This window comes from Topomyia yanbarensis, chromosome 2, assembly GCF_030247195.1.
Source record: "Topomyia yanbarensis strain Yona2022 chromosome 2, ASM3024719v1, whole genome shotgun sequence".
In the NCBI taxonomy this organism is placed as follows: Eukaryota; Metazoa; Arthropoda; class Insecta; order Diptera; family Culicidae; genus Topomyia; species Topomyia yanbarensis.
Window position 1 is genome coordinate 422,313,850 of NC_080671.1, and position 25,362 is coordinate 422,339,211.

At 45.2% G+C, this 25,362-nt stretch overlaps 1 protein-coding gene across 1 annotated transcript in view; it reads left to right on the forward strand.

Annotated features, from left to right (window-relative positions):
• Positions 1–23,862, forward strand: part of LOC131685241 (uncharacterized) — a 37,113-nt gene extending 13,251 nt beyond the window's left edge. The window contains exon 2 of the mRNA XM_058968830.1: positions 18,294–23,862. Coding sequence (XP_058824813.1) covers positions 18,469–21,987 — 3,519 coding nt within the window. The 5' untranslated portion in view covers positions 18,294–18,468 and the 3' untranslated portion in view covers positions 21,988–23,862. The remainder of the gene's footprint in view (positions 1–18,293) is intronic.
• The last annotated feature ends 1,500 nt before the right edge of the window (positions 23,863–25,362 follow it).

A 25,362-nucleotide genomic window follows, 5' to 3' on the forward strand; every position in this document is an offset into this window, starting at 1 on the left:
TTGAGTTATTTTACTAGTAAAGAGTCATTTAGTACACTTAACTAAAAGATATTTGTACATACATCGAAAGGAAATTTTATCAACTTTCCAATGTAGCCTTGGGAATAACGATATAAAGCATATTTTTAGATTAGAATCTTTAAAGCACCTGCAAGTCGATTACAGGAAAAGTTTAGTAATGAAATTACAAGGAAACGACAAGAGATAGGAAATTGATGTTGAAGAACAAATTATGAATCGTCCTAAAACCCAACTTTTGGATAATAGATATTGATTATCCAAAAGTTCGGTTTGGGTTATTCATTATTTTGAGAAAATCAACAAAAACCTCATCAAAAACTCCAACTTTTAACTACTTTACAACTGAAAGATAATTAAAACACTAATTAACTGAAAAATATAAGAACACCATTTAATAGGAAATTTTCTCACCTTTCCAATGGAACTAAAAGATTTAAAATACAAAATATACTTTTTGAGAGAAAGATTCGAAAGCCAGAAAATGATCCGACAGGCGGCCTGTCTGGGATTTTGCTCCAACGGGTCTAGGGCAAGATTCAACTCTTTTATTTGGGTAGGAATTTGGCCTGAAACTTGCTTAAAATTTAATCCAAATTCTGCCGAAAACTGTTGTCTACGCGGAATTATATTCTATTTCATTCGTGATTGCAGTTATTGGATCCCCACCGCTTCAGGGCCCAATCAAACCGATCCCAAACAAATCCAGGTCGTTCAGCATGATAAGGAGAACTCCTCCCACAAAAAAAATCCAACTTCCTCGCCACATCACGACCAAACGACGTGTTTGTACTATCCCAGCCGACAAATGCCGCTGCCAAGTGTGTGATGTCCGCGGAGCATTCAAAGAAACCCCGTCCGAACGATTATCAATGGGGGAGATGTGTGTTTGCAAAAAGTGTCAATTCCCATTGATTGACATATCAAGGTTCGAGCAGCACACAGCACACCGCCGCAAGTTACACGAACAACAAACCAAGCCGTTCTGTAGACAACGCGGAGCGATACGGAGCGTCACATGGTTGAACATGGACTCAATCCGGGGCGGCGAGGGGCAAACTGGCCATCACTAACTCGTCAAGCCGCACTCACAATAATAACAATCAGCGCAAATGGACAAAACACTCATCGAGCAACAAATTGACAAAAGGAGAGCGACAAATCGCCGCCCGGTGCCACTTCTTCTTCGGATAGGTTAAGCTAATGTCAAGCAGCCCCATCAGCCGATGCCAATGCACACCAATGTTCGGGCTAATCGGGGCCGGCTGATCGGTCGATGATGGATGATGGCACCCAGGCGCATATGTCGCTTTTACTGCTGGTTTAATTGCACCAACAAACGATTCCAATATTATGGAAACAAGCCGCTGCGGCCGCGGCGGCTAATCGCTGATAAAGCGCGAAAAAAGATGAATGTGTGTTTTGCACAAACAGAGCTGTCAAATTGAAAGTTTATCAGTGGCTCGGTGCACAGCAAAACAAGCCAACAGGCAGTTAATATACTTGTTATATTAGTTGTCAATCGCTCCGGTCCCCGGATCTTGTTACGCGGCCCTCCTCCTCCTCCTTTCATTTACATGGCAGCCCACACCACACGGTAACAGGCAAACCCCGGTATCAAGAGGCCGCCCGAGAGTGACATATTTGTTTCAGCGGATTTTTTTTTCAGTCCGTATTATGAGGCGATAAGCGCTGACGCCTCTTTTCAGCTAAAGGGCATCTCTACAGAAATGACTTATCGCGCTAGATTCGTTCCGACTGAATGGGAACATAAAAATTAAATTAGGTTCAACGATTATCAACTAACTGTCCGATCGACGAACGACACGACGACGATGACGGTTCGGGTGGTGACAGTTCGGATCCGCGAACAGACACATATCACTGTTCTGGCCGGAGTCAACAAGGCGGTTATCTGTTTCATTCCCTTGCCAGTAGTATCCCCGCTGAAAGCAATCGATTGTTCGGTCATTTCGATTTGCCGCAATATCGCCGCTGATCTAGATCACAGGCCTGACGTGCCGTGTATGTGGAGTGCCGGAAACCAATCAAAGCAAGCGCCCTGGGCCAATGTGCGATCTCAATGACACTTGAGCTAGATACGATCGGCGGTGGTGGCGGCGGCGGCGTTGACGGCGACAGCAACGGCAACTGCGATCAATATTGTCATTGTCCAAGTAGGCGCGCGGTCATAATTACAGACTCGCGCCCATGGTTGGAGTTGTTGATCACACCTCTCCCGAACCTGCGCGATTGCGACCTTGCATTGTTGCGTCAATTAGTGCGCGTTCCTTTTGGCCGCGAATGGACACTCGGCGCGGTCGTGTGAGGGTGTGACACTCGCGGAAAAATTGAATTACCGACCGAATTGAAGCGCTTGGAGGGGGGTCCGAACTGACAGCGCTGACGTTTGACGATTCGTGCGTGCGACGGGTCTGGATTTAATCCCTCCCCACTTGAGGCGCGTTTGATGAACGAGTTCAAGTGACGGACGGTCCGTCCGGTGGTCACGATATCTTCAGCCACAAGAGCGGATTTACCTTAAACCGTTGGTTCGCATATGACAACACACCCGCGCACGAGAAGAGCCAAAAAAAACGAGGCGACAGCCCGAAATGGGGTCTGTCAAGAGTGTGACGGGGATACGAGAAGAAAAAAAAAATGATGTAACGTTGTTTTGATTTGTCACCAAACTGTGTGCGAGTGTGTTTCATTGTGTTTATTTATTCTTCGACTTTTGTTTGACTCTTCCATCCAAGTTGGTGAAGCGGATGATGGTTGCTAGAGTTCCCGGAGGTTGTGCGACAACGCAGACCAGCGTGTCTATTCCAAGCTGATTTGTTATTGTTATTACTGCTGATTTGTTATTGTTAGGGATTTTTTTCCCTTCTCTCTCTGTCTGTGTATGTGTCACTGTCTGTCTTTTGTACATATCGTTTCCAGCGGAGACGTTCTGTCAAGTGCGGGCAAAGCGTTAGTTGGTCTGTGAGGGGAGGAATTCGGGGTAAAGAATGTGTAATGTCATTTTGTTGCCAGGGCCTGCTTGTGCTCGATGAAACGACGATTTGTCGAGGTAGCGAGCTTAATCGGTTCGGTTGTTTCGGGGGACGCTGCTGCTGATGACGGTGGCGGCTGGCAGGTACTCGTGGGTGCGTTTGGTGGTTAGGTTTTTGAGAGTCAGTTTGCTTCGATAAAACGTTCAAAACATTGGCCGAAAAAGACACAAGTAAAAGATCGATTCGTCGTCTTTCAAAGAATCTTGTAGGAAACTCACAGAATATGATGCTCCCGACTTATTTCACGTCGCCCAAGAGTGTTTCTCAAGCATAGTTAGGCATAAATCAAACCACCGAACGCACCTCGCCTCCAAAGACGAAACGCTCCGATTTTTCCCTGTGTCATCCAGCTTCCATCTATTTCTAGGAATCGATCGGTATAAGACACTGTCGTCGATTCGTTCCCAGTGCGACAAAATATGATTTGTCATCGTATGCGGTCGAAAGGGTCTCTCGTGCGATGACATTTAATGAAATATCAACCATCATTAGGAAACGTGTCCGAGCGGTTTCCCACCGTCGTCGCCATCGATTGCCATTGCCGCCAGTTCGAGGAGATCGAAGATCTATTCGCGATCAAGTCGGGCGGTGGACCTCCGCGGCTGTTTTAACGACAAACGATCCCAGACTGACAATCTGTCGCTTAGGTTTTTGTGTTTCTTCTGCGTCACTGTTGTTGTTGTTATTTTTTCACCGCATTTACGATCCAGCGTCTTCGCGCCGCATTTGGACAAACTGTGAAATAAAATTAAACGAAACTACCGTGTTTTTCGGTTGTGATGTCTCTTGCCTCTTTGCCCGCTTCCACCGACGAGCGGGTGTCAAATGACACCCGCAGTAGCGAGACGACCTTGAACGAGTGAATTCCTCCTCGGGCCCCTTCACCAGCTCAGCTCAAAGAGCAGACCAAACGTTGCGTAATTAAGACAGAGTGCAGGGTCTCACCAGTGCCCATCAAATTGACATTAAACGACGAATAATTTGTTGATCGTTTTTTCCATTGTCGTTCATTCGTCCGAGATTGGTACGATCGCGATCATAGCTATCTAATTTCGGGAACTGGCAAAGCAGATCGAAGATCTTCCATGTGAGGTGCCGCAAGTGGTCGGGACACAACAAGGAAGTCAAAGTGACACGATTACACTGCGTCACCCTCATCACCCAAGAAAAAGAAAAGAAAAAACATCCGCAGCAAAACGAGTGAAGGTTATTAATATTTTATTGAACGACTCGACGCGATCGATCGACGATCGTCACCGTTCTGAACTCATCTCATCGGCGTTTTTTTATTAGCCACCTCAGAGCCGCAGAGCTGAAGCTGAGAGAATGACGACCCGAAAACCTGAGAATGTCGTTTCATTTTTAAGCCTTTTATGACAGTTCCTCCATTGTACCGAGGAGGAAAAAACAGACGATTCATCATGAGCCCAAGGTTCCCAAAGTTTGCACCGCGACGGTCGCCGTGTTGTCGTTGTCCCCGGGGATTGGTGACCAATCATAAAACGAAGCACGGCGAAGGAAGAAAAATAAATGATTATAACAAAACGTCGGAATTTTTAATTTATAACACACACCCCCCGCCACCGCCCCGGGGAGGCCACTGTATGGGTGTGTGTGACACTGCCCGGGACTAACAACCGACGGCCAACGGCAGCAGGTTCTCAGCTTCTGGTACCCCGCACTCGGTAGTAGAATAAAGAACAATTCTTAATTCCTGTGCGACTTGTTCTGCTCTGCTGAGCGGCGGTGGTGACTGTAACGGCGGCTGTGGCGGCAGCAGGGGCCATAAAAAGTGATTTTTATTCCTTTATGGTTGCGGTCTCTTCCGTGCGACAACCGGGCCCGGGCCAAAATTGCCGGGCGACAAAGTTGCGCGACAAAGAACGACCCCTTCGCGCGAAAGAAACCTGCGGAAAGAAAGTGTCCGAAAGGATCGGCAATCAGCCAGATTGTTACCGAAGCGTCTGGGAACTAACAGGGCGCAAAAAAAAACAAAGTCATCGTCATTTTACAGCACACCCGGTAATAAGCATCATTTTTATTGTTTATTACAACTAATTCCAGCGGCGGGAAAGACAGTTTTTTTCGCCGAAGGCCCGCTCGGCGTCATTATTTTCGGCAAGATGGCGGCGGCCACGATTTGTCATTCTCGTCGGTCAACGACGCGCCACCCGGAGACAAAATTCGTAATCCTCTGCTTATCGCGCGGATTCAATCGAACGCGAACGGCTTGTCAGACTGACAACACGACAATTAATCTTGTGTGTGAGAACGAGTTTGGTTCGTCCGCATTTGAAAAAGGGAGGAGGAGGTGATTGTCACGTTCGGTTGTGCGGCGGCCATGTTCGCGCTCTGACAACCGCCTCGGGTTCTACGACTTGTAGAACTCCAATCGTACACGGGCGAAGAACGACGTGAAAAGACAGAAAAAAAGTCTTGATTAGTTGTCCGGTTACGGCGATTAGACAATTTATCAAATAATTAAGGCTGACCCATCTGTGATGTTCTGAAACGGATGGAGACGGTCACGACACCGAAACCGAAACACAGAAAAGACCTGGCCCCTTTCGATTAAAAAATCGTCTATTTTGACACTGCTACGGCACTGGAGGCACGTTCGGTGACACACGAAAGCGCTCAATCTTCCGCATCTAGACACAATGCCATCTTAGGAGAGTGCCCGTCCAACGTTGATTGGCGACAAGATCTTCCTCGATCGACAACACCACAAGTGCGCGGTTTATTAAATTAACTCCATAATGGCACGCTTCATAAATCTTGAATTAATCAACCGCGTCGGTGGCGGCTGGTTTACCATCCAACCGTTCCGAAATCGAAAAACGACATCGAAAAATCGAGATGTGTGAAGAAAGACTAGCTTCCACCTCCCAAGAGCGGCGAAAATCTACAGCTAATTGAATTTCCTCATTTGATTTTTAATAGCGACAGCAGCCACAACATCGACGACACGATCACATTTTAATCATTTCATGACTTAATCGAGCAGAACGAATGGGAAAACGACGCCCGTCAAAGTGACACAGCCGCGGTTCCTTTCTAACGCCGGCCAGCTATTTATTGTCCCTATCGGCCAGGCTTTGGCACAAACCTGACGTTCGCATAAATATCCTATTAATTATTTTTTTCTCTCCTACTTCGTCCTCTCTGAGCTGTTCCATCGTCGATTGCCTGTTCGGACATTGTTTGATTACACCTCTGAAAGCGGCTCATTTGTCATAAAACAGAACCGGCTCGTAATTCATTTTTTTCTCCTCTTCCTCTTCTTTCGCGAGAGCTCCTTCGCTCGCTCGTTTGCTCCGGAATAGGATTAAGTCAACACTGATTGGAATCGTTTACCCCAGTTCGGAACAAAGTTATGACGCTAAGCCCCAGACACCGGACGGGCGAGGGACACTTTTTTTCGTGATTTATTCCCCGGGTTCATTCTTCCGAGAACCGATAAAAAAAAATTGGTAGAGGCATCCCCGAAGGCAGGTTTGGAAATCGAAAGTCCAGTCGGCGGGCAGTGCACAGGCCCGCAGTCACCGTACGGATATCCGCGATCGCGACACCGATAGTGCTCCCGAGCTGGATCGTAAAAAAAACGAACGTTCGAAATTGATCGAGTTTTAGTGTCTTTGGCTGCAGCGATCCTTGGTAGTTAATTTTTACTGGGTGGTTCCCTTGCGCTGATGATGTCTGGGAAGCTTAATTGTAGTCCCTCGAGGAACTGGATCTGTTCGGAGGAGGAATGCTCGTAAATTCAGTTCATCGCAATTTGGTGTTTAGTTGATTGCAGGCTACATAAATCACAGTTCGGGCAGGTATTTGCGTGCAAATACTTACGTTTTGTTGTCGTGTCAATATGACGTAACTATCCTCTTGTTCTTTCGAATGCTATTTCATTTTTTATAACGCGTCTCTATGAGCCACAATTCACTTACACTTCACTACACTGGTTTACATAAACTGTCCTTTTGTTTAGAAATCAGCCTTTAACTTCACTTAACCGTTTCAACAAATTATCCACCAACTGTCAAGCTGGACATTGTACTACCCAATCATGTCAAGCATGCTTATCCGCGACAACTCGACCTGCGCCCGGACAGCACACTTTGGTTGACTCCAGCAGCAGCGCGCTCCACTCCAACTTCGCACCGTTGATCACTTGAAGAATCACTTCACCGTGACGCCAGCAGGACCAAACGCCCCAGCAAAAACTCCACAAATTCTACCAGCTCATCTCTCAGCAGCCGGGTCCCAAGCGCCATCGACGAAAAACAACAGATGTTTCAATCGCGGATGATGACGATGATGGAGCGGGTTGACGATCTGCAAAAATAGCCAAACCACACGGAGCTGCAAATAGAAGAAACAAAAAAAAAGCGCGCTACGGTGAGAAACGGTAAAAACTACCAGCCGGGCCACACGGGCTACAACAAATTGATCCCCAAACAGTCAAACGCTAATGACAAATGATTGATTTGTCCCTCAACTGACTCGTCGCTGCCGCCACCACCACGAACACACACACGCACTCGCACTCATCGATTGGGCCAGAGTTCGCCAGCCCGCACGCTATGATGAGTATCATTCGGCAACCGTAAGTGAAGCAATGACTATTTAAATTAATTAAGCTCCGAATTTGGCAAAGTACTCCTCGGGTTGCCATAGCGAACAAGCAACTCGCGCTAATGTCACGTTCAGACCGAAAATTACCAACCATCAAATCTGACCGCGATCTCATTTCGGCTGACCCGCGCGCTACCACTCGTACTACTGTCAAATGTCACTGCCATTTCGAAGCATGGTAATCAAGTTTAATTTGCCATTTTCTGGCAGCCAAGTTTGGTGGGTAGTCTTTTTTCGAAAACGCATCTCTCACAGCGAACCTTTTTTGGGTACGATCTAATTTCTTTTCAAAACGTCGATAAGTTCGTCAGCGTACAGGCGAAAAACGCTAACAGTTATGGCCAACAATAGTGCACCAAATGTTGAGCGCGATTCACAATTAGTAGGCGCACACTAGCCGAAGTAGAAAAAAAAATATGACGGTGAATGATAGATTTTAATAAATGATCATAAATTACGGACGCGCTCGTGCGCCGCTGATATACACTCACTCACACGCCGGAGCCGAAGCGTCCATTTTTCTTGCCAACACCACAAACCAACCCGATCGAACTTGTGGAGTTGCTCTTTTTTTCTTCCACCATACCGCGCGGTCACTAATCGTAATCATAACGATCGGCCCCGTCCGGACAAGCCTGATCGGTGCACTCTTTCAGCCGAAGCCAGCCAGCCCCGGCCCCGAAAGGAAGGGTAAAATTTATCATTTATCTAATATGTGAAATTAGTTTTTCCCTTTTGCCACATGCATACGGTACGGTAGACGAACCGACTCAAGACGTATCATTTCGAGCTAAATACGACGCGCAGAAAAAAGCGCGTTCGAGCGCGAAAGAAATCTCGCTCACAGAGCCTGCCAGTAGACAGACCGACAGACAGAAAGCGTCCACAAACGCAAACAGTAATCACGACATCTGTTATTGAAAGTTATGCTCTATCTCCTTCCCCCGTGTGCTCACCGTTTCACAGTCCGTCTTCGAGCAGACAGCCCCCGTCCCAGTCCGGAGGAGGTAAACTTAATTGTTACTCATCATTGGAGGCGCTGGTGCGGTTGCTTTCTTTGCTAATTGTTTAGCGTGATTTTGGCTGTCCCTGTCTCTCTCCGCCACACACACCCGCTGCGCTAAGCCATAAGGCAACCCGAACACACAGGAGTGTAAACAAAACAATTTTCGACTCTTGTCACTAGTAAGAAGTAGCACCGCTCGGATGCCTCAGCAGCACAAATTAAAAGCCTTATTAAGTACAAATTACCCATAATTGGAATCCTCCAGACGGTCGGTCCATCAGTGGCCAGAATTTCGTCACTCACACGGCTTCTAGCTAGTTCGCTAGCGTGATACGAATATATTTCTTCCAAAGCCCATTTGTTTTTTCACTTTTTTTCACACACACACACACAGACTGGCACTCTGCTTTGATTAAACTTGAAAAATGCTGCTGGCGAACTAAAAACAACAACAGAAAAAAGCGAAGCGTCGCCTACTGTCAAACTGACGAACGCGAAAGCGCACGAGGGGTGCCTCGCTCCACAGCCTCGCGTTCCAATTGGAATACAATCATCAACCGTCCAAAACGAAGGGTGAGCCAGGGATGGAACAGAATCGCTTTATAATGAGCTTGCATGTGAAGTGCTTTTTAATAAACTTAATACCTGTTTAGATTTTCTCCCCGGTTTTGTTTCCCAAGTTTCTTTTCTTTTTTTTCTGTTTTGGGAACTACTATCTGTCTGGCCGGAGTTTCCTGGAATTGGTCGAATTCGCACGCAAACCTGTGAAAACGAAAACGGAAAAGCCGAACACCAAGGGCAAATTTCCGCCGATTGAATTTGCATATCAAAGTGATTGTGTATGGAGGGGCCTGGGGGTCCTCCAAGCGGTCCAAATTGCCGTCGGGACGTGGAGACGATTTACATCGCTAATGAAGTGTGTACGAATCGATTTGGGTTCTGCGTGGCGTCGGATAAATCATGCTCATAAATTGACACATGTGCCGGTGCGGGGAAGCAGGAATCGCGTCTGTCATCGATTCTAATGGTGCGGTCCCGTCCGGAGAGTAATGAAAAAACAAAAGGAACAAAAACTCTACCGGAAATGAGTAGAAATAAATCCCATTCGTCGAGGTGCAGAGCTTGTTTCGGTAGGGTTAAGTACATCACATTAAGGCAATTATCCCACTGCTGCTGCTGTTGCTGTAAGCACAGCGAGCACAATCGCCGTAATTGTCTCTAATCTTGAAAACAAAGTGAGCCCCAGACAGCGACACATCTGTTTTCTGTTTCCCATCACACCGAATTTAACTGCCGCGTATGGACAGGTTAGACAGACGACGGGGACGACAAATTTTTACTCAGATTAAGGCAATCAAATTATACGTAATTTTCCTTTTTTTTAAACACAAATCAAAGGTCTGGGAGTCTGGTTTTTGTCTCCCTCATCGAGACAGAAAAAAAGACATAACCTCGAATATGTAAGGTGATTTTCCCCTAACTCGTTTGGGGGGTAGAGGAAGACGCACATTTGTACAAGATTATCACCGGCTCACATGGAACAGAACCAGCGATGATCTGATTTATGAGAGAAGATGACACTTAATGAGAGGTTCGCGACCGGCCATCAAGACGCCGACTTAGGCAGCTGTCAAGTGTCATCGGAGGAATTGGAACCAGAAGGAAAACAAGATAGTAAAAATGGCGAAATCCTATCACCCCGCGTACCGTTCCGACTGTCAATGGTTGATTTATGTCAGCTTGGGTGAGGGTTATTGTGCCCGAAAACCGAAACGCTGATCTATATTTATATTTGAAGTTTTTTTTTCATGAATTTGCCGCTTTCAAAGAGACCGGGTGGCTGTGCATGAAGGGTTAGGAAAATTATTAAAAAGCCATTTCATTTTACTGTTATTAGAAAATATGCTTCGTCGTCGTCGATGGCGGCACGGTTGACGATGAAGTTTGCCACTGTCAGAGACAGAGCAAAACAATCGCACAGCTGTCAACAAATTGGCAAAAGAAGAAACGAAGAAAAGTGTCGAAAATTAATAAATTAGAAACTTCCACCTTTAGTGTCTCCTTCTGCTCCCGAAACAATCTCCCCAGAACTTTCAGTTTTACCACTTTCCGCTGTTTCTACTGTCGTTTACCTTCACGTGTAGAAGCTTGTCCAACAAGGTGCTGCGTCTGACGTTTCCACAAAGTGCCAAAATGACAGTCTCGCTGAGAACGAGCACAAAACTAAAAAAAAGGTTAACAATAAAATAGCACAGAATAATTATGTTATGTAATACTTCGATTTGTTGATTTACGGTGCCGCGTCCAACCCTGAAAGATGAACTGTCAAACGAAGGGCGCGTGAAAGCGCAACATCTATCGCATCCAAAGAGAAATACATTAAAATAATTTTTAGAAAAACCCATTGATATGTTGATTAAGCATGCTTAAGTGAGAGTTTATGACAGCATTTCAGGTTTCCGACTTATCGCCCAGGTTTGACACTTTTTAACTTCTGGCTGGCGCAGGACAGCGCAGAAGCGCGAGATCAGCTTTTATTGATTTCTTCGTTCGCCGCCGTTTCGCATCACCCGTCTGTTTCGTGGGGCCTATTCGGGCTGGCTATTGAAGCCCCGGAGGCTAAACATACTCTCAACAGCCATAAAACGGTTTCCAGAGGGAGGCAGCAGAAAAAACCCAGTGATTGATACTTTTCACTGCTTCTTTTCCTGGTTCCGAGTTGCGTCGATTAGGATTAGGCTTCTGCAGTGTGCCGTCGGCGGCTGCCGACGACCTGCTCGCTATCAGTAATAATCGAAGATCGTCACTTGGCTTCTGCGAGTTTGGAAGCATTAAAGCTGTCAAAATAGATCCAATTACAATAAACGTCAACTCGGTGGAAGAGAGGTCCGTTCTTTTTCCCTATTCGTGATCTGTCAATCCGGGAAGGGAGTTGAAATTCATTAGCGAAGTTCGCCTTTTATTGCTTTATGGCGTTGAATTTTTGAACTGTCCATCACGGTGCGTCACGCGTGACCATGACCGTCTCAATCTCCTGACGCAGAGCCAGTCAGTGGGTGAGGCAAGATGTGATGTGCTCGGGGTTCGATCGGTCCGTCGATCGATCAAAACGGTGTTGCGCACTCATACGAAACCGTACACACGCACACAACGGATAATGAGCGAGCATGAAGTAATGATCCGCCGGCTCACGGATTAAAAGAGCAAATAAAAGTGTACACCCGGTCCGAAACAGGTTTCGCTGGATGGCTAACCCCCCGAAGCCTGATTTTTATGAGCTTCGAGGAAACTTATGCTCTGCTCCGTGCACTTGAGAGTGAGCAATAACAAATAATGATCATCATTCGGAATCACCATGCACCGATGCGCACGGAACGAAAAAGTTGCAATTCCAGCTTGTTCTGTGTGCTACCCCTCACACCTGTCACTGCCACCGCGTGCGCTGACAGCAAATCGGGTGCAGCGACATCTCTGGAGCGGCGGGCGCGTAGGCCGACTACCAGCAATTGTACGCGAATCTGCGGTCCATTCGCGCGTGTCACGCATGAGAACCACTGTCGTTACTGCGGCGCAGCATCGAACTGGTTTCCGTAATTACAGACCATCAACCATTCCACTCAATACCGATGACATGCGACACATTGGCGCTCAAGACGAAGAAGACTTACGTGTCAACCTCCGCCGCTTTCAGCCCCACTCTCTCGGCCATTGCAAAACGCGGAAAAGCAGTCACATCATTTTTATTAATAGCCACTCAATCAGCGGTGCCATTTCTTGCGGGCGATCCATTTGTACCTCGCCGAGACGTCCGCTGACCCTGTGTGGGTTCGTGTTCTGAAGCCATTTCAGAACGCTCCGGCACGTCTCTGCGTGCGTCTCCTCCGCCCTTGTCCAGAGGTGGTTTTGCAATTATGATTACCGCTCCGCTAAGACGTACCATTCTTCACCCCGACCTGTCTACAAAAGAATGAATTACTTTTAAATGTCATTACACGTCATCGGGATTCCTGTTTGTTTATTTCTTCCGCGATGTCACGTCTCCTGTGTCTACCATCGCGGATTAAGGTTAATCTCGAAATAATTGACAATCACATTTGTACTTTCCCGCTTGTTTTTTCCCGCATCGAACTGAACTGTCACTGCCAAACACAACCATCAAACAAATGGACAGATCGACAAACAAAAGCCGAATGTCAAAGCCAGCTGCGGTGCACCCGGTTTGATTTCATGATGTCAGGCTTTATAAATGTAGGAAATTATCATTATTATTATCCGAGCAGGCTGGCACAGGCGAATATCGCGATTGTTTGTGTATGTGCAAATAATCACTTGCCATTTCATCGACGGCAGCGTCGCGGTACGGCTCGGTTCAATTATCCGTTTGACATATTTATCACTCCCACTTTAGCGGTATTCTCTTCCTCCTGATCGTGCCTACGGTGCTCGACTTGCAGCCGGCGCAGAGTTTGTGACAAATGAGATTTCAATCAATTGGAAGTCTAGTATAAATAAGTGAAAAAGCAACCGTAGCGTTAGCGTTTTCCACACTAATATGACAGTTCGGTGATCCGGTCATGCACTAACAGGCGCCATCAATGGTATGTATCTTCACCTTTGAACCGACTATCGTATCACCCCTTGCAAGCACACACAGCACTCATCAAAGCCTCTCACGAGAGGTGCACAATAATAAATATGAGATGCTAATAGATATTAACTATGTGTGACTTTTTTTCGAGATGATTGCACCCGACGCCATTGTTCTCCGGCGCTAGCGCCAGAGTGGAGCTGTGAGAGGAAGGTTTGGAAACAATAAAAGCGATCCCACGTATGATGATGATGGTGATGATCGCATCAGATTGAAAAGTGTAGTGAATAAACGATGGTTAAACAATTATCGATGAGGTGAATAAGCGCTAATCAGCGCCGGATGAATGGAGAAAGATGGCGACGATTGACAGACAGGTCGCTGCTCCGACTGATGGGGCGTTCCGGCGGGCTGCTGTCTTCCGAGGTTAAGAGTACTGTAAACACTAACATTTGACAGCTCCACCCCGATCGAACAGACTCCACTCCGAACAGCATCGTTTCCTAATCACCCGTTCAGCAGGCGTACGAAAGCTGCTCATGATATCAAAACAAAGCATGCCACTACGATGTTTACTCACTTGCTTAAACGGGTTATAGGAGCGCCGTATCCTTGCCGACGGGCAAATGCAATTATTTCTCATTACTTATTCGCCTTCTACAAACATCACGCTCATGCTGCTGCCGTCTCGCTTCCAGAAAGTACGCCGTAGAGCCGGCTGGAAGAGAGCGCTCCCGCAAGAGGAAGAAAAAGGCCGATTTCGTGTGCCGGAGCCGCCTCTGATCGATTACACTCATTTTCGTTTTAATTTTGCTACTCGGCCCAACTCACCATCGCACCATGGGCCACAAATCGATTTTTTTGGTCGAAAATCCAGAACTTATAAACCGTTAGTACTAGACTTTCAGTGTCTTTGGAACAAATTCTCTACAATAAGTGCTCTTCATTCTAGGGGAAACAAAATTAGGGTGGCTCTCTCGATTTTTGAAATAAAAAAATTATCTCCTGAATGGAAAAAGATAGGAGAATATGATCTTCCAAAGAAATGTAGAGAAAACAATTTTGAGTAACTTTACTGAAAACGTTGAAACGCTATCTTCAGTGGTTTTTATTATACAGCGATTTCTCTTGTTCCGTTTAGGGTGGCTCTTAAAAATTCAGTTTTTTAAATATAACTTCTTTGAAGTTGATTTCTCGTGAATGTCGACTTCAGACAAAAGTTAGCTCTTACAAATGCGCACATTTCTTCTTCAGAGACCAACTCATTAACTTTTATATAAACAGAGTTATTGACGATTTTATGCTCAAAATTCGACATTTTCTAAGCTAAATAACTCCGAAGGTGGCAAAAAGTGGCAATCAATGTTTTGACCATCAGATAGCACTTTAAAAACACTACAAAATAAGGGGTGCATGGTTTGTCTCCTAGCTACTGTTCATGTGAAATGTTTGCTTATAAACTACCTCTGTTCCATGGGCCAAAAATCTATATTTTGTTGAAAATCCAGTTCTTATATCCCGTAAGTGCTAGACATTCAGTGTCTTCAGAAGAATTTTTTCACCATAAGTGCGCTTCATTTCGGTGTAAAAAACTGGGTGGTCTCCTTGATTTTTGGAATGAAAATAATTTCTCCTGAACAATAACAATAGAAGTATAAAGCCCTACTTAAAATTAAAAAATAATCATGGTTGAGTAACTTTGTTACTCAATTCCTTAAATATCGTCGGAGGCTTTTATTTTACGGCATATTCCATTATTTGGTTTGGCCTGACCTTTAAAAAAATAGTGTTTCAATAAAATACTTTTGGAGTAAATTTTCCAAAAATTTTGAAGTTTTGTTCTGATAAATGCCTATTTTTTCTTTGGAGACCAAGTTATTAGTTTAAAAAACTAATATATTGATTTTTTTCGGTGGTAAATTGTTTTCTCTGCGTTTCAACAATTTCTACACTGATGCGTAGAAAACTGCCCATTTTGAATAAAAGTGGAATAACCCACTTAATGGGTATAGAGCTTGTACGTCAACCTGGTTACGTTTTACCTATTATTTCTCGTGGAAAACTTACAACGAAATGCGTAAAAAATACCCATTAATGAAAATCGTCCCAGAATGAAAAATACTGATAATAGTTTTTTTCTGAATTTAAAAAAAAATGTACAACACCAGTTTTACATTATTTCCCTCGGTTAAAAGTATAAGAATCCTGATAGAATCTCTATCCTAAAGCCTAAAATCAACATAAAAACTGTCACTTGACAGAATCCCTGAATCTTCCAGGGCAGTCTAAATTGTTGAATTATCGCATATTTGCACCATCCTAAATAGTCTAAACTGCCGCTTTTAATAAGTAGGTTATCTCGCTTGAAGTAATTCACTATTAGCATCAATATATACATTGGCGTAACTTCATTGAGTTATTATGAAATGGATTAGAAGTACTCATTGTTAGAATCAAAAAAGTACCCATAGTTGACAGCTTGAATAACTGACATCATTGATAAAGTTTTTTGCCGCGTTTGGAAAATAACTTCGAAGGGGGAGACTGCTAATCTATCCGTTGGATAATAATAAAAAATACTATTAATGAGAGCTGAACAGCTTGTCCCCCAACGTACATTCACGTGGATTTTTTTGTTAATTTCCAAAGGCAAAAAATGGTATTTTGGAAAACTATTAGGCTAAATTACAGTGAGCTGAAGCAGAGGAGGTAATATAATTAATAAAAGACAAATAAATCATTAATGCTAAACAAAAGGTGCTCCTTTACGGTAAACCTGAGCTTTCAATATATTGTAATATATTCATAAGAATTTCTTTTTTGCCATGCGAATAAAACGTATGCCATGCAAATACTCCAAACATTCATTTTATAAACCGTAGTCCGAAAACCACATGTTTTATGTACAATTTCACTCCACGAAACAAGTTTAGAATAACATCTTCCGAGTGTACCGATTTGCATCAGAGATCCGGATATGTGTGTATATAAGAACGGCGACTATGTATGATAAATATATATTTTAAGTACGAATTTAGATGAATACCGCCTACATTCTCTATAACAGAGGGAGTTTATAAGCAAACATTTCACATGAACAGTAGCTAGGAGACAAACCATGAACCCCTTATTTTGTAGTGTTTTTAAAGTGCTATCTGATGGTCATAACATTGATTGTCACTTTTTGCCACCTTCGGAGTTATTTAGCTTAGAAAATGTCGAATTTTGAGCATAAAATCGTCAATAACTCTGTTTATATAAAAGTTAATGAGTTGGTCTCTGAAGAAGAAATGTGCGCATTTGTAAGAGCTAACTTTTGTCTGAAGTCGACATTCACGAAAAATCAACTTCAAAGAAGTTATATTAAAAAAACTGAATTTTTAAGAGCCACCCTAAACGGAACAAGAGAAATCGCTGTAAAATAAAAACCACTGAAGATAGCGTTTCAACGTTTTCAGTAAAGTTACTCAAAATTGTTTTCTCTACATTTCTTTGGAAGATCATATTCTCCTATCTTTTTCCATTCAGGAGATAATTTTTTTATTTCAAAAATCGAGAGAGCCACCCTAATTTTGTTTCCCCTAGAATGAAGAGCACTTATTGTAGAGAATTTGTTCCAAAGACACTGAAAGTCTAGTACTAACGGTTTATAAGTTCTGGATTTTCGACCAAAAAAATCGATTTGTGGCCCATGGTGCATCGGCTCAAGCGGAACCCGCCACCCCAACACGACGGGCAAAATCGAATAAATATTTAATATAATCTCATTTCTCTTCATTTACCTTGTTCTCGTTTGCTCCCAGCCCAGCGGACCTTAATAGTTTCATTCAATTAGATCCTTACGTACACGAAGCCAGCTCCCGTGAGACGAACCCTTTTCCTAGCTTAATTTACGACGTCCACTGGCGAGCAGCTAAATCAATAGCCTCCAGAAATTCTAACCCAGATTACAAGATTCTACCGGAAAAGACAAACGTTATCAATTATTCACCACTGTGTGTATGTGCCTGTGTTTCGTAGCGACATCCAGCGGACACTCTTCTGGGCAAACCAAACTGACAGCATCGTCCGCCACAGCATGCTTTGTTTACACGAACACCAACGGAAGCTCGCCATAAACATAACCTCATTCTGTCCTGCTTCGAAAATCGCTCGTACCCATCACCATCGCCGACGACGATTGCGACGACGGTGATGATCCGTTTTAAAACAAACAGTCGCCGGTAGCAAGAATGACAATCCATTTACGCTCCTGGTGCGGGTCCGGGCCCGGATTCGGGACCGGGACATCTAAATCACATTAACGCTTCAATCAATCAAATTTCCGGCCATCCGTAGACGTGGACGTGTGGCACCCTCATCCTCACATCGGAGGAAAGGCGCTGTTTATTGTTATTGAAAATATCAATTTAATTTGTCTTATCTTTATTGAACTGCCGCAAAAGTCACCATAAACAGAATCCATTTCCGTCTTTCTATAAGTAGTAAATGCGCACACAAAGAGCGGTGAAAAAAAGGAAAAGATGACACTCTAAAATGTTTCGTTTACTGCTTGCTTCCTTTTTCCCAACCGAAACCGACGGCTGTTTTTTTATTATTTCGGTCATGAGTTTGACATGCACATGCCTACCTTTCTATCTGTCCGCATTATGCAGCCACAAAACACAGCCCGGTCCCTGGGAAACCCACTGCGAAAGTCAAATATTTGATCAAAAACCGAACAATTAATCGGAAAAATAAATCGAATCACGAAACGCAAACATGTGTCTGATGTGCACAGCCTGTCTGCCAGTAAATTTCACCTCCCGTCAAAAAACTGAGATGAATATTCACACACAAGAAAACAGCAACTCATCCCTTATGGTGCCCACTCGACACACGATCAGCAGATTTATACCGTGGCTCCGTGCACGTACCCGAAAAACCAAAATCGATATCCACTTTTAATCTAACCACACTCTTTTCCACTCTCTCTCTCCCCCTTGTTTTACAGACTGATTGAGCAACCCCTCGCCCCGAACCATCGAGAAAATGACACCTACCATCGCCGGCCAGCTGTTGCACGGCTGATAATCCGTCATCGCGTGAGACCCTAGTGAGTGCTAGCGAACCGAAGCGATCCGATCAATCAACGCCGCGCCGAATCATCGCCAAAAACATCGACCCAAATGGTTATGTCGCCAAGCAGACGACTATCATCGCCAGGAATCGCCACGCATCCCATGAATATGCATTTGAGCTCGCTGCAACACTCCCAGCTGCAATTGTCCTCTCAAATGCATCAGAAGTTGGCAGCCGGACTGACGCCGAACCATATGAGTGGATTTTTCAAGAGTCCATCGACCTCTCCGGGCAGCGCCAATGCTAATATGAGCAACAATAACAACACCAATAACAACAACAACAATAACCACAGCAGCAGCAAAAGTCATCACAACAGCAATCACAGCACACCAAGCAGCATGCCGTCGGCAACCGAACTGTCCACGCATCCGCTGAACCGTCTCCAATCGATGCAACCGTTCGATTTCCGCAAACTGAGCGCAGCCGCTGCTGGACTGAGTGCATTTACAGCTGGTCTGCCACCGCCGAGGCTAAGTCCGGAGGTTGCCGCAGCACAGCATCACTTCAACCAACAGCATGCTGCAGCCGCTGCTGCGTACTCTCAGGCTACGGCCAAGCGCCGTGACTCGCAAGCTTCCGATTCATCGCCAAGCTCGCGCGATCATGCAGCTGCGGCCGCCAACTTCATGAATCTGTCGATGGCTGGTCATGGACTGCCGTTCTCGATCCCGCCGCCACCACCACCGACCTCGGTTGCCATGTCGCTTGCCAACTCCCTGAACCATTCGGCAGCTGCAATGGCGGCGGCCGTATCCGGCAATCCACTGGCGGCAAGCTTCGTTGCACAGTCCTTCCCCAACTTGTTGGCTGCTTCCGCAGCTCGTGAACAAGCTCGCAGTAAGTCACCTCTTTCCTCGCATCACAAGATGTCACTAAAACCGGACAAACCATCCGACAAATCCGACATGGACAAGAATCATCACAGCAGCAGTGAAAATGTGCTGAACCTCAGCCGAGACTTGGCAGCGGCCGCCGCCGCCAATCAACACCTAGCTCGGCAAGGTCTTCCCGGTCACGTGAGCCGTATCGCGGCCGGTCTCCCACCCGGTGTCCATCTCAAGAAACCACAATCCCCCAGCAAACGTCAATGGGGAGCGCTTCCACCGAACCTGGGAACCCAGTTCGTGAATCCGGCGACCGGCAAGAAACGAGTCCAGTGCAACGTCTGCTTCAAAACATTTTGTGATAAAGGCGCCCTCAAAATCCACTTCTCCGCCGTCCATCTGCGCGAAATGCACAAGTGCACCGTCGAAGGTTGCAGCATGATGTTTAGTTCGCGACGTTCGCGCAACCGTCACAGCGCCAATCCGAACCCAAAACTTCACTCGCCCCACCTCCGTCGGAAGATCTCTCCGCACGATGGTCGCAGCGCTCAGCCACATCCCATCCTGTTACCATCAGCCGGGATGCCACTCCCCAATGGACTCAATCCGCTGCATCCATTCGCTCCGTTCCCATTCCCGGGAGACATGCGACATCCTTCTCTTTCCGCCCTCGAGTTCAAAGCCAACATGGAAGCTAGCATGCATCGCCGCCTGCAGGAACAGGAGAAACACCGCGAAAACCAGCGGCATTCGCTTAGTCCGGAGAACTATCGCTACCGTAGTCCGCTGGGCGATAACCCGGATAAGTATCTTTCGCCGGGACAGCACCTCGGCGGTGGAAGTTCCATCGGAAGCCACCTGGATGATGATGATGACGATGATGATGATCCGAATGGAATCGTTATCGATGGAAACGATGACGACGATGATGTGCATGGTTTCGATATGTCGCTCAGCTCGGAATCCGAAGACGTCAAGTCATATCGTCACTCCGGTACTCCGGATCCGGACTACGACGAAGAGCAGGTGAATCACCGACGGGACGAACCGATGAGCCACGGTGAGAACGAACCGCAGGACTTTAGTTTATCCAAAATGAAGTCGGAGAAACTATCGTTATCATCCGACGGAGATGAGATTGCAAGCAATGTCGACAGTAACGAGGATTCTTCGGTTAACGATTCCCAGACGGCTCGCGATGAGATGAATGCCTTCCTCTCGATCAACAAACGTAAGCGAAAGAGTCTGAATCCGATCAAGTGTGCGATCCCGTCGGAGCGAATGTCTGCCGGGTCGGGACATTTGTCGGACGAGAATGACGAGAAAGATGGTGAAGAGGAACGAGCGGAACCGTTGATGAAGAAGATTAAGCTGGAACAACAGCAACAGCAGAGTGAAGCGTTGGCGCTGGTTCACGAGAAACGTGATCGAATAATTTCGCCAAAACCTAACGGAGATAATAATCACCTGGACGAGGATGCACCGATGAAGATCAAATCCGAACCTAGTGATCACCAGGATGAGGCAGAAAACCTGTCGCTCGATCTGTCGAAAAAACGCTCAACGCCGGATGTTAACGCAAACGACGCAAAATTCACCAAATACTCGATTGACGTGAAACCGGCCTCCGAACTGATGGAAAATCCGATGTCGCTTGTTCGTCCTAAAAAGGAAACCGAAGTGGAGCACGAGGCTGAAGATTTGAGACGACCGGGTTCGGCTGATAGTAAAAAGAGCGGCGAAAGCTTGGATTCGGCCAACACTCTGAGGCGACTCGAGAACCTCTCACACGGACCGCTGAACGAGATGATGATGCAACGAGGTGGCCTGCCACAGTTTCCTCCATTGAGCTACCTTATGAATGCTGCCCCACCGAGTCCAGCACGGTCACGAAGCTCCTCGCCGAATCCGGAGACAAGTCCCCAGCAGGACATTGACTCGGATGACAACGTAGACTACTGCGAGGAAGGCAACTGCTTCAGTGATCCCAACGTACCTCTTGACAAAGATAACCCAAAGAAATGTTCCGCCTGCGGTCGGATGTTCCAGAATCACTTCGCCGTTAAGACCCACTACCAGAACGTGCACCTGAAGTTGCTGCACAAGTGCAATATCGATGGCTGCAATGCGGCTTTCCCGTCGAAACGTAGCCGCGATCGGCATGCTTCGAATTTGAACCTGCACCGGAAGCTGCTCTCCACCAGTTCCGATAGTAACGATACCGTACTTACAATGGAGAAACAGTTCCACGGATTCCCCGGACCTCTGCAGACGGAATTCCTCGCCAGACTGTACGCCGATTCCCAGAAGTTTCCGATGAACTTGGAAGCTTTCAAAAACCACTTTCCGAACGCGGGAGCCTACGCTGACCACTTCCTGAATGGAGCTGGTCAACGATTCCCACCAGCAGCCGCCAATCCATTCCTCTTCCCTCCGCTGGGAGGACTAGCCGGATTCCCCGGCCTATCGCAGTTTTCCCATTTGCTACCGCATCCGCTGAACGGGATCTCATCCCACCTAGCCGGCGGTCGAATGTCCCGCTCCGATTCACCCATCTCGGCGTGTTCACCACCATCAAACATCAACATTCCATCTCCAATGTCCCAGCATCAGGATCACGACCAGGACCGGCATTCGGCGGCGGCAGCGGCAGCACTACTGAGTCACAGCCGCTCTCCAGCGGCCACTCCGTCCGAGGAAGCCCGCAAGAGCCAAAAAACACCGGATTCACTCTCGTGACCACCACCACCACCACCAGTGGCCTCGTTCGTAGCAGAATCCACCATCTGGTAAATCCAGCTCCGGTGCGTGTTCCGCTGCTTTTCCTCTCGTTTCCATCGAAGCAACAGTCTTTCCATCCGAGCGAGTCGCCCGCCGCCGGGCTCATCATAGTAGGCTTAATTGAACAGCGCGGTATCGTGCATCGAGTGCGGGCGCGCAAAGCAATGTTATCTCAGCAATGAAGCTATTCGAGAAAAAAATAAATAAACCACACAAACACACAGATAGAAAGTAATTCAATTTAGGAACGATTGATGGGTAGACACAAAGAGGAAGTCTCTCTTCTAAAAAAAACGTGATCTCGTTTGACTCTCTTTTTTATTTTGTAATTAACGCTAATCGTAAATTAGGTTCTGCTTATCTGGAATTCGGAAGCAGATGGGAAAAAAACAGTTCGTAAATATCAAACAAAAAAAGAAGCTTCTCTACTGATAGTGGCAAATTGAGGTTAGGCATAAATCACACTTTACTAAAGTGCCCAGTGATATAACTTTAATTATCTTCTTTTGGACATTCAAAAGTATTTGTCTGTAAGCTGCATCGCGAGTGCGCAGAGCAGTTCTTTCGGTGCGTGGGAGAAGTGGGACAAAAATTGATTTCTAATTATATACAAATACAAGTTTAGACATTTCAGTAGCAAACGAATGAATTAACAATGAATCAAGTAGCGTCGATAAGGCCGTAAGTGTAAGCTTCTCCAGTTCCTAAAACTCTGCTCCTAGTAAGCTATTGTTTAATTTACTTGTGACTTTATGAATCCCAAAAATATAAATACAAACAGATCAACGAAATTGATATTGATTTTATTCTGACACAAGTACCTTTTTTCTGTTTAATCGCAACACTTTCAATGAGCTGTCACCAACACCAAAATCTTCCACGGAAATAAGACTAGCTGTAAGAGAAAAAAAAGATCGAACAAAGCAACGACAGAAATCCTAGCGAACAAAGCAACCCTATCGAAATGGAGCAAAACTTTAGTCTGAGTGCTGTCAGCAATGAAGTGAAGAAGTAAACAGTGAAACAAACTTTCATTTTTGTGTACCTTTACTATTAAAAACAAAACAACCTATTCGTTTAAGTTGTGCAAAACACTAGTGGAAGCATGAACCATGAGAGATGATGCGAAAGAATCAATAAGAAATGTGCAATATTTTCGTCCTCTTTTGTGCTCTAGATAAATGATAGTCTTTTAGGGTAAATATTAAACGCATAGTTACAATACTTTCACATTTCTAGCTATTAAGAACAACAAAACAAAATAGTAGATTTAATCAGTATAAGCAAAAACGTAAACAATATGAAAATTATGATTAACAACATTTTACTCTCTAGGCAAAATGATCAAAAAAGAAACACATACAAAAACAACTGTAAATATGCTATACATATTGATCTATAAAACCGTAGATAATTACAACAATTGATATTAATGGTTAAACAGCTTCATTTTAAATGAAGATATCGCATCACGTCACAAACCAGTTGCAGTAATATAAAAAAAATAGCAGGAAACAAACTTATCCATACAAAGAGAAAATTCAAGTTAAAATATCAAAAATATCAATACTTAAACGTCGAAAAGCAGATATCGGTAAGACAACACTCCCCACTCTAAAGTTTAAACAGCCCTCTGAACTACTCGGTAATTCTCCTCCTTTCGGAACACCACCACACTTTGTTGACAACCAGCGCGCCGGACAGCGCAAGCTGTCAATTAAACGCGATAATTCTATCAGTTTTTATGATAACAAAAATCATTTATATTTATTTTTAATGTGTTTCCCCTACGCTCGAGCTTGCGAGCGAGAAAACCCTCCCGTAAAAAAAAAGTATGTGAAAATAAATTATTTTTATTATTACAAAAAAAAATACTTGTTTTCTTCCCGACAACCTTGGCACAGGATGACAAATATTCTCCTCACACTTGCCCCCGCTCTCAGCAACCGTCGGACTCAACCGAACTCTGCGTTATTCTGTTTTTTTTTTCTGCCTACAGTTTTCGCACCATATTCTCACACAGCAGGCCACCACCACCACGCGGACGATTGTTCGCCCGAACACTGCTGTCCACCTTTACTGGGTTGCTTTGATCCGCGTCGTTTTGTCACGTTTTGTTCCGCGCACTCGATCAGTGAATATTTTTTCTTTTTTCTCTGCTGTCTCTCCCTCTTCGCTGGAGCTGTCAACCTCGTCAAGGCCAACTGAGTGAACAACCGAATCTGTCACGTTACTCTGCACTTTTTTGTTTCTTGCTTTTTTGTGTGTTGTTTTTGGAGCATTGTTGTTGCCTGGTTGCGGTACTTTTGCACGCCTGCTGTTGCTGAAAACGCGACGCGATCCAGGAAGCAGAAAGCACAAAACAAAATCCTACACCTCTTGGTAATAACTCATTTCAATCGAAGCGGAAACTATTCTGCTCCCGACCGAGTCGAGTGTCATTCCGTGCAGTACATTCCTCAAACGTCAATTGTAAATATTACAAATGGATTTTTTTTTTCAAATTTCCTCCTTCCAGTCCAGCTAGCAATCGAATCGGCATGACACTTGACAGCTCTCAACGACGACGACGATGATGATGATGAGGACAGTCTTCCTCGCTTCGTATCGAACTACTGTGTCTTCGTTCGATGGAGGAAAGGAAGAAACCAACCAACAAAGGGTTGAGACTGTACGTTCATTGGTACAAACGAATCAAAAACTAAAGGATTGATTTGCAGTCGTGGCTGTCACTTGAAGGAGTGTTCCTTTATTTGATCCGTTTTTTTTTCGTTTCTGTTCATTGTTATTTGCCTCTAATGAACGAAATGGTTCAGATTGAATGGGAGTGACAGTTGTCGGGGAAAAAAATCGAAGGCAATATGGCGTGCCACTTGATGTGTTACAAGGATTCGTCAAGTCGTGCTGTAGATTTCTGGAAACGGTACTAAATTGAAGCTAATCGATGGATGGATGGAAGGAATTATTTCCGGTAGCCGGCAACATTGTAAAAACACTCCTGTTCGGTTCATATTAGCCTGTTTGTCAAGTTATGCAAGAAGGTTGATACTGTTTTGAACGATTGAAAATTATAATCGGACTTGCGGAGCTGGAGATATGAGCAGTTAGTTGTGATCTCGTGTTATTTTGTGAAGTTGTTATGGTTACCTTCACGTCCACAGTTCGTATTCCGAACGATGCTTCTTGAAGTCACAATTTAGCTTGCCTTTTGAGGGTTAATGTAGAATGAATTTTTTTGCGATAATTTGAGTTATTACACTGCAAAACACGAACCCCTTTCAGTGATTGCCCTAACCACACATTATTCGATTCTTAATAAATTATAAGTGTATT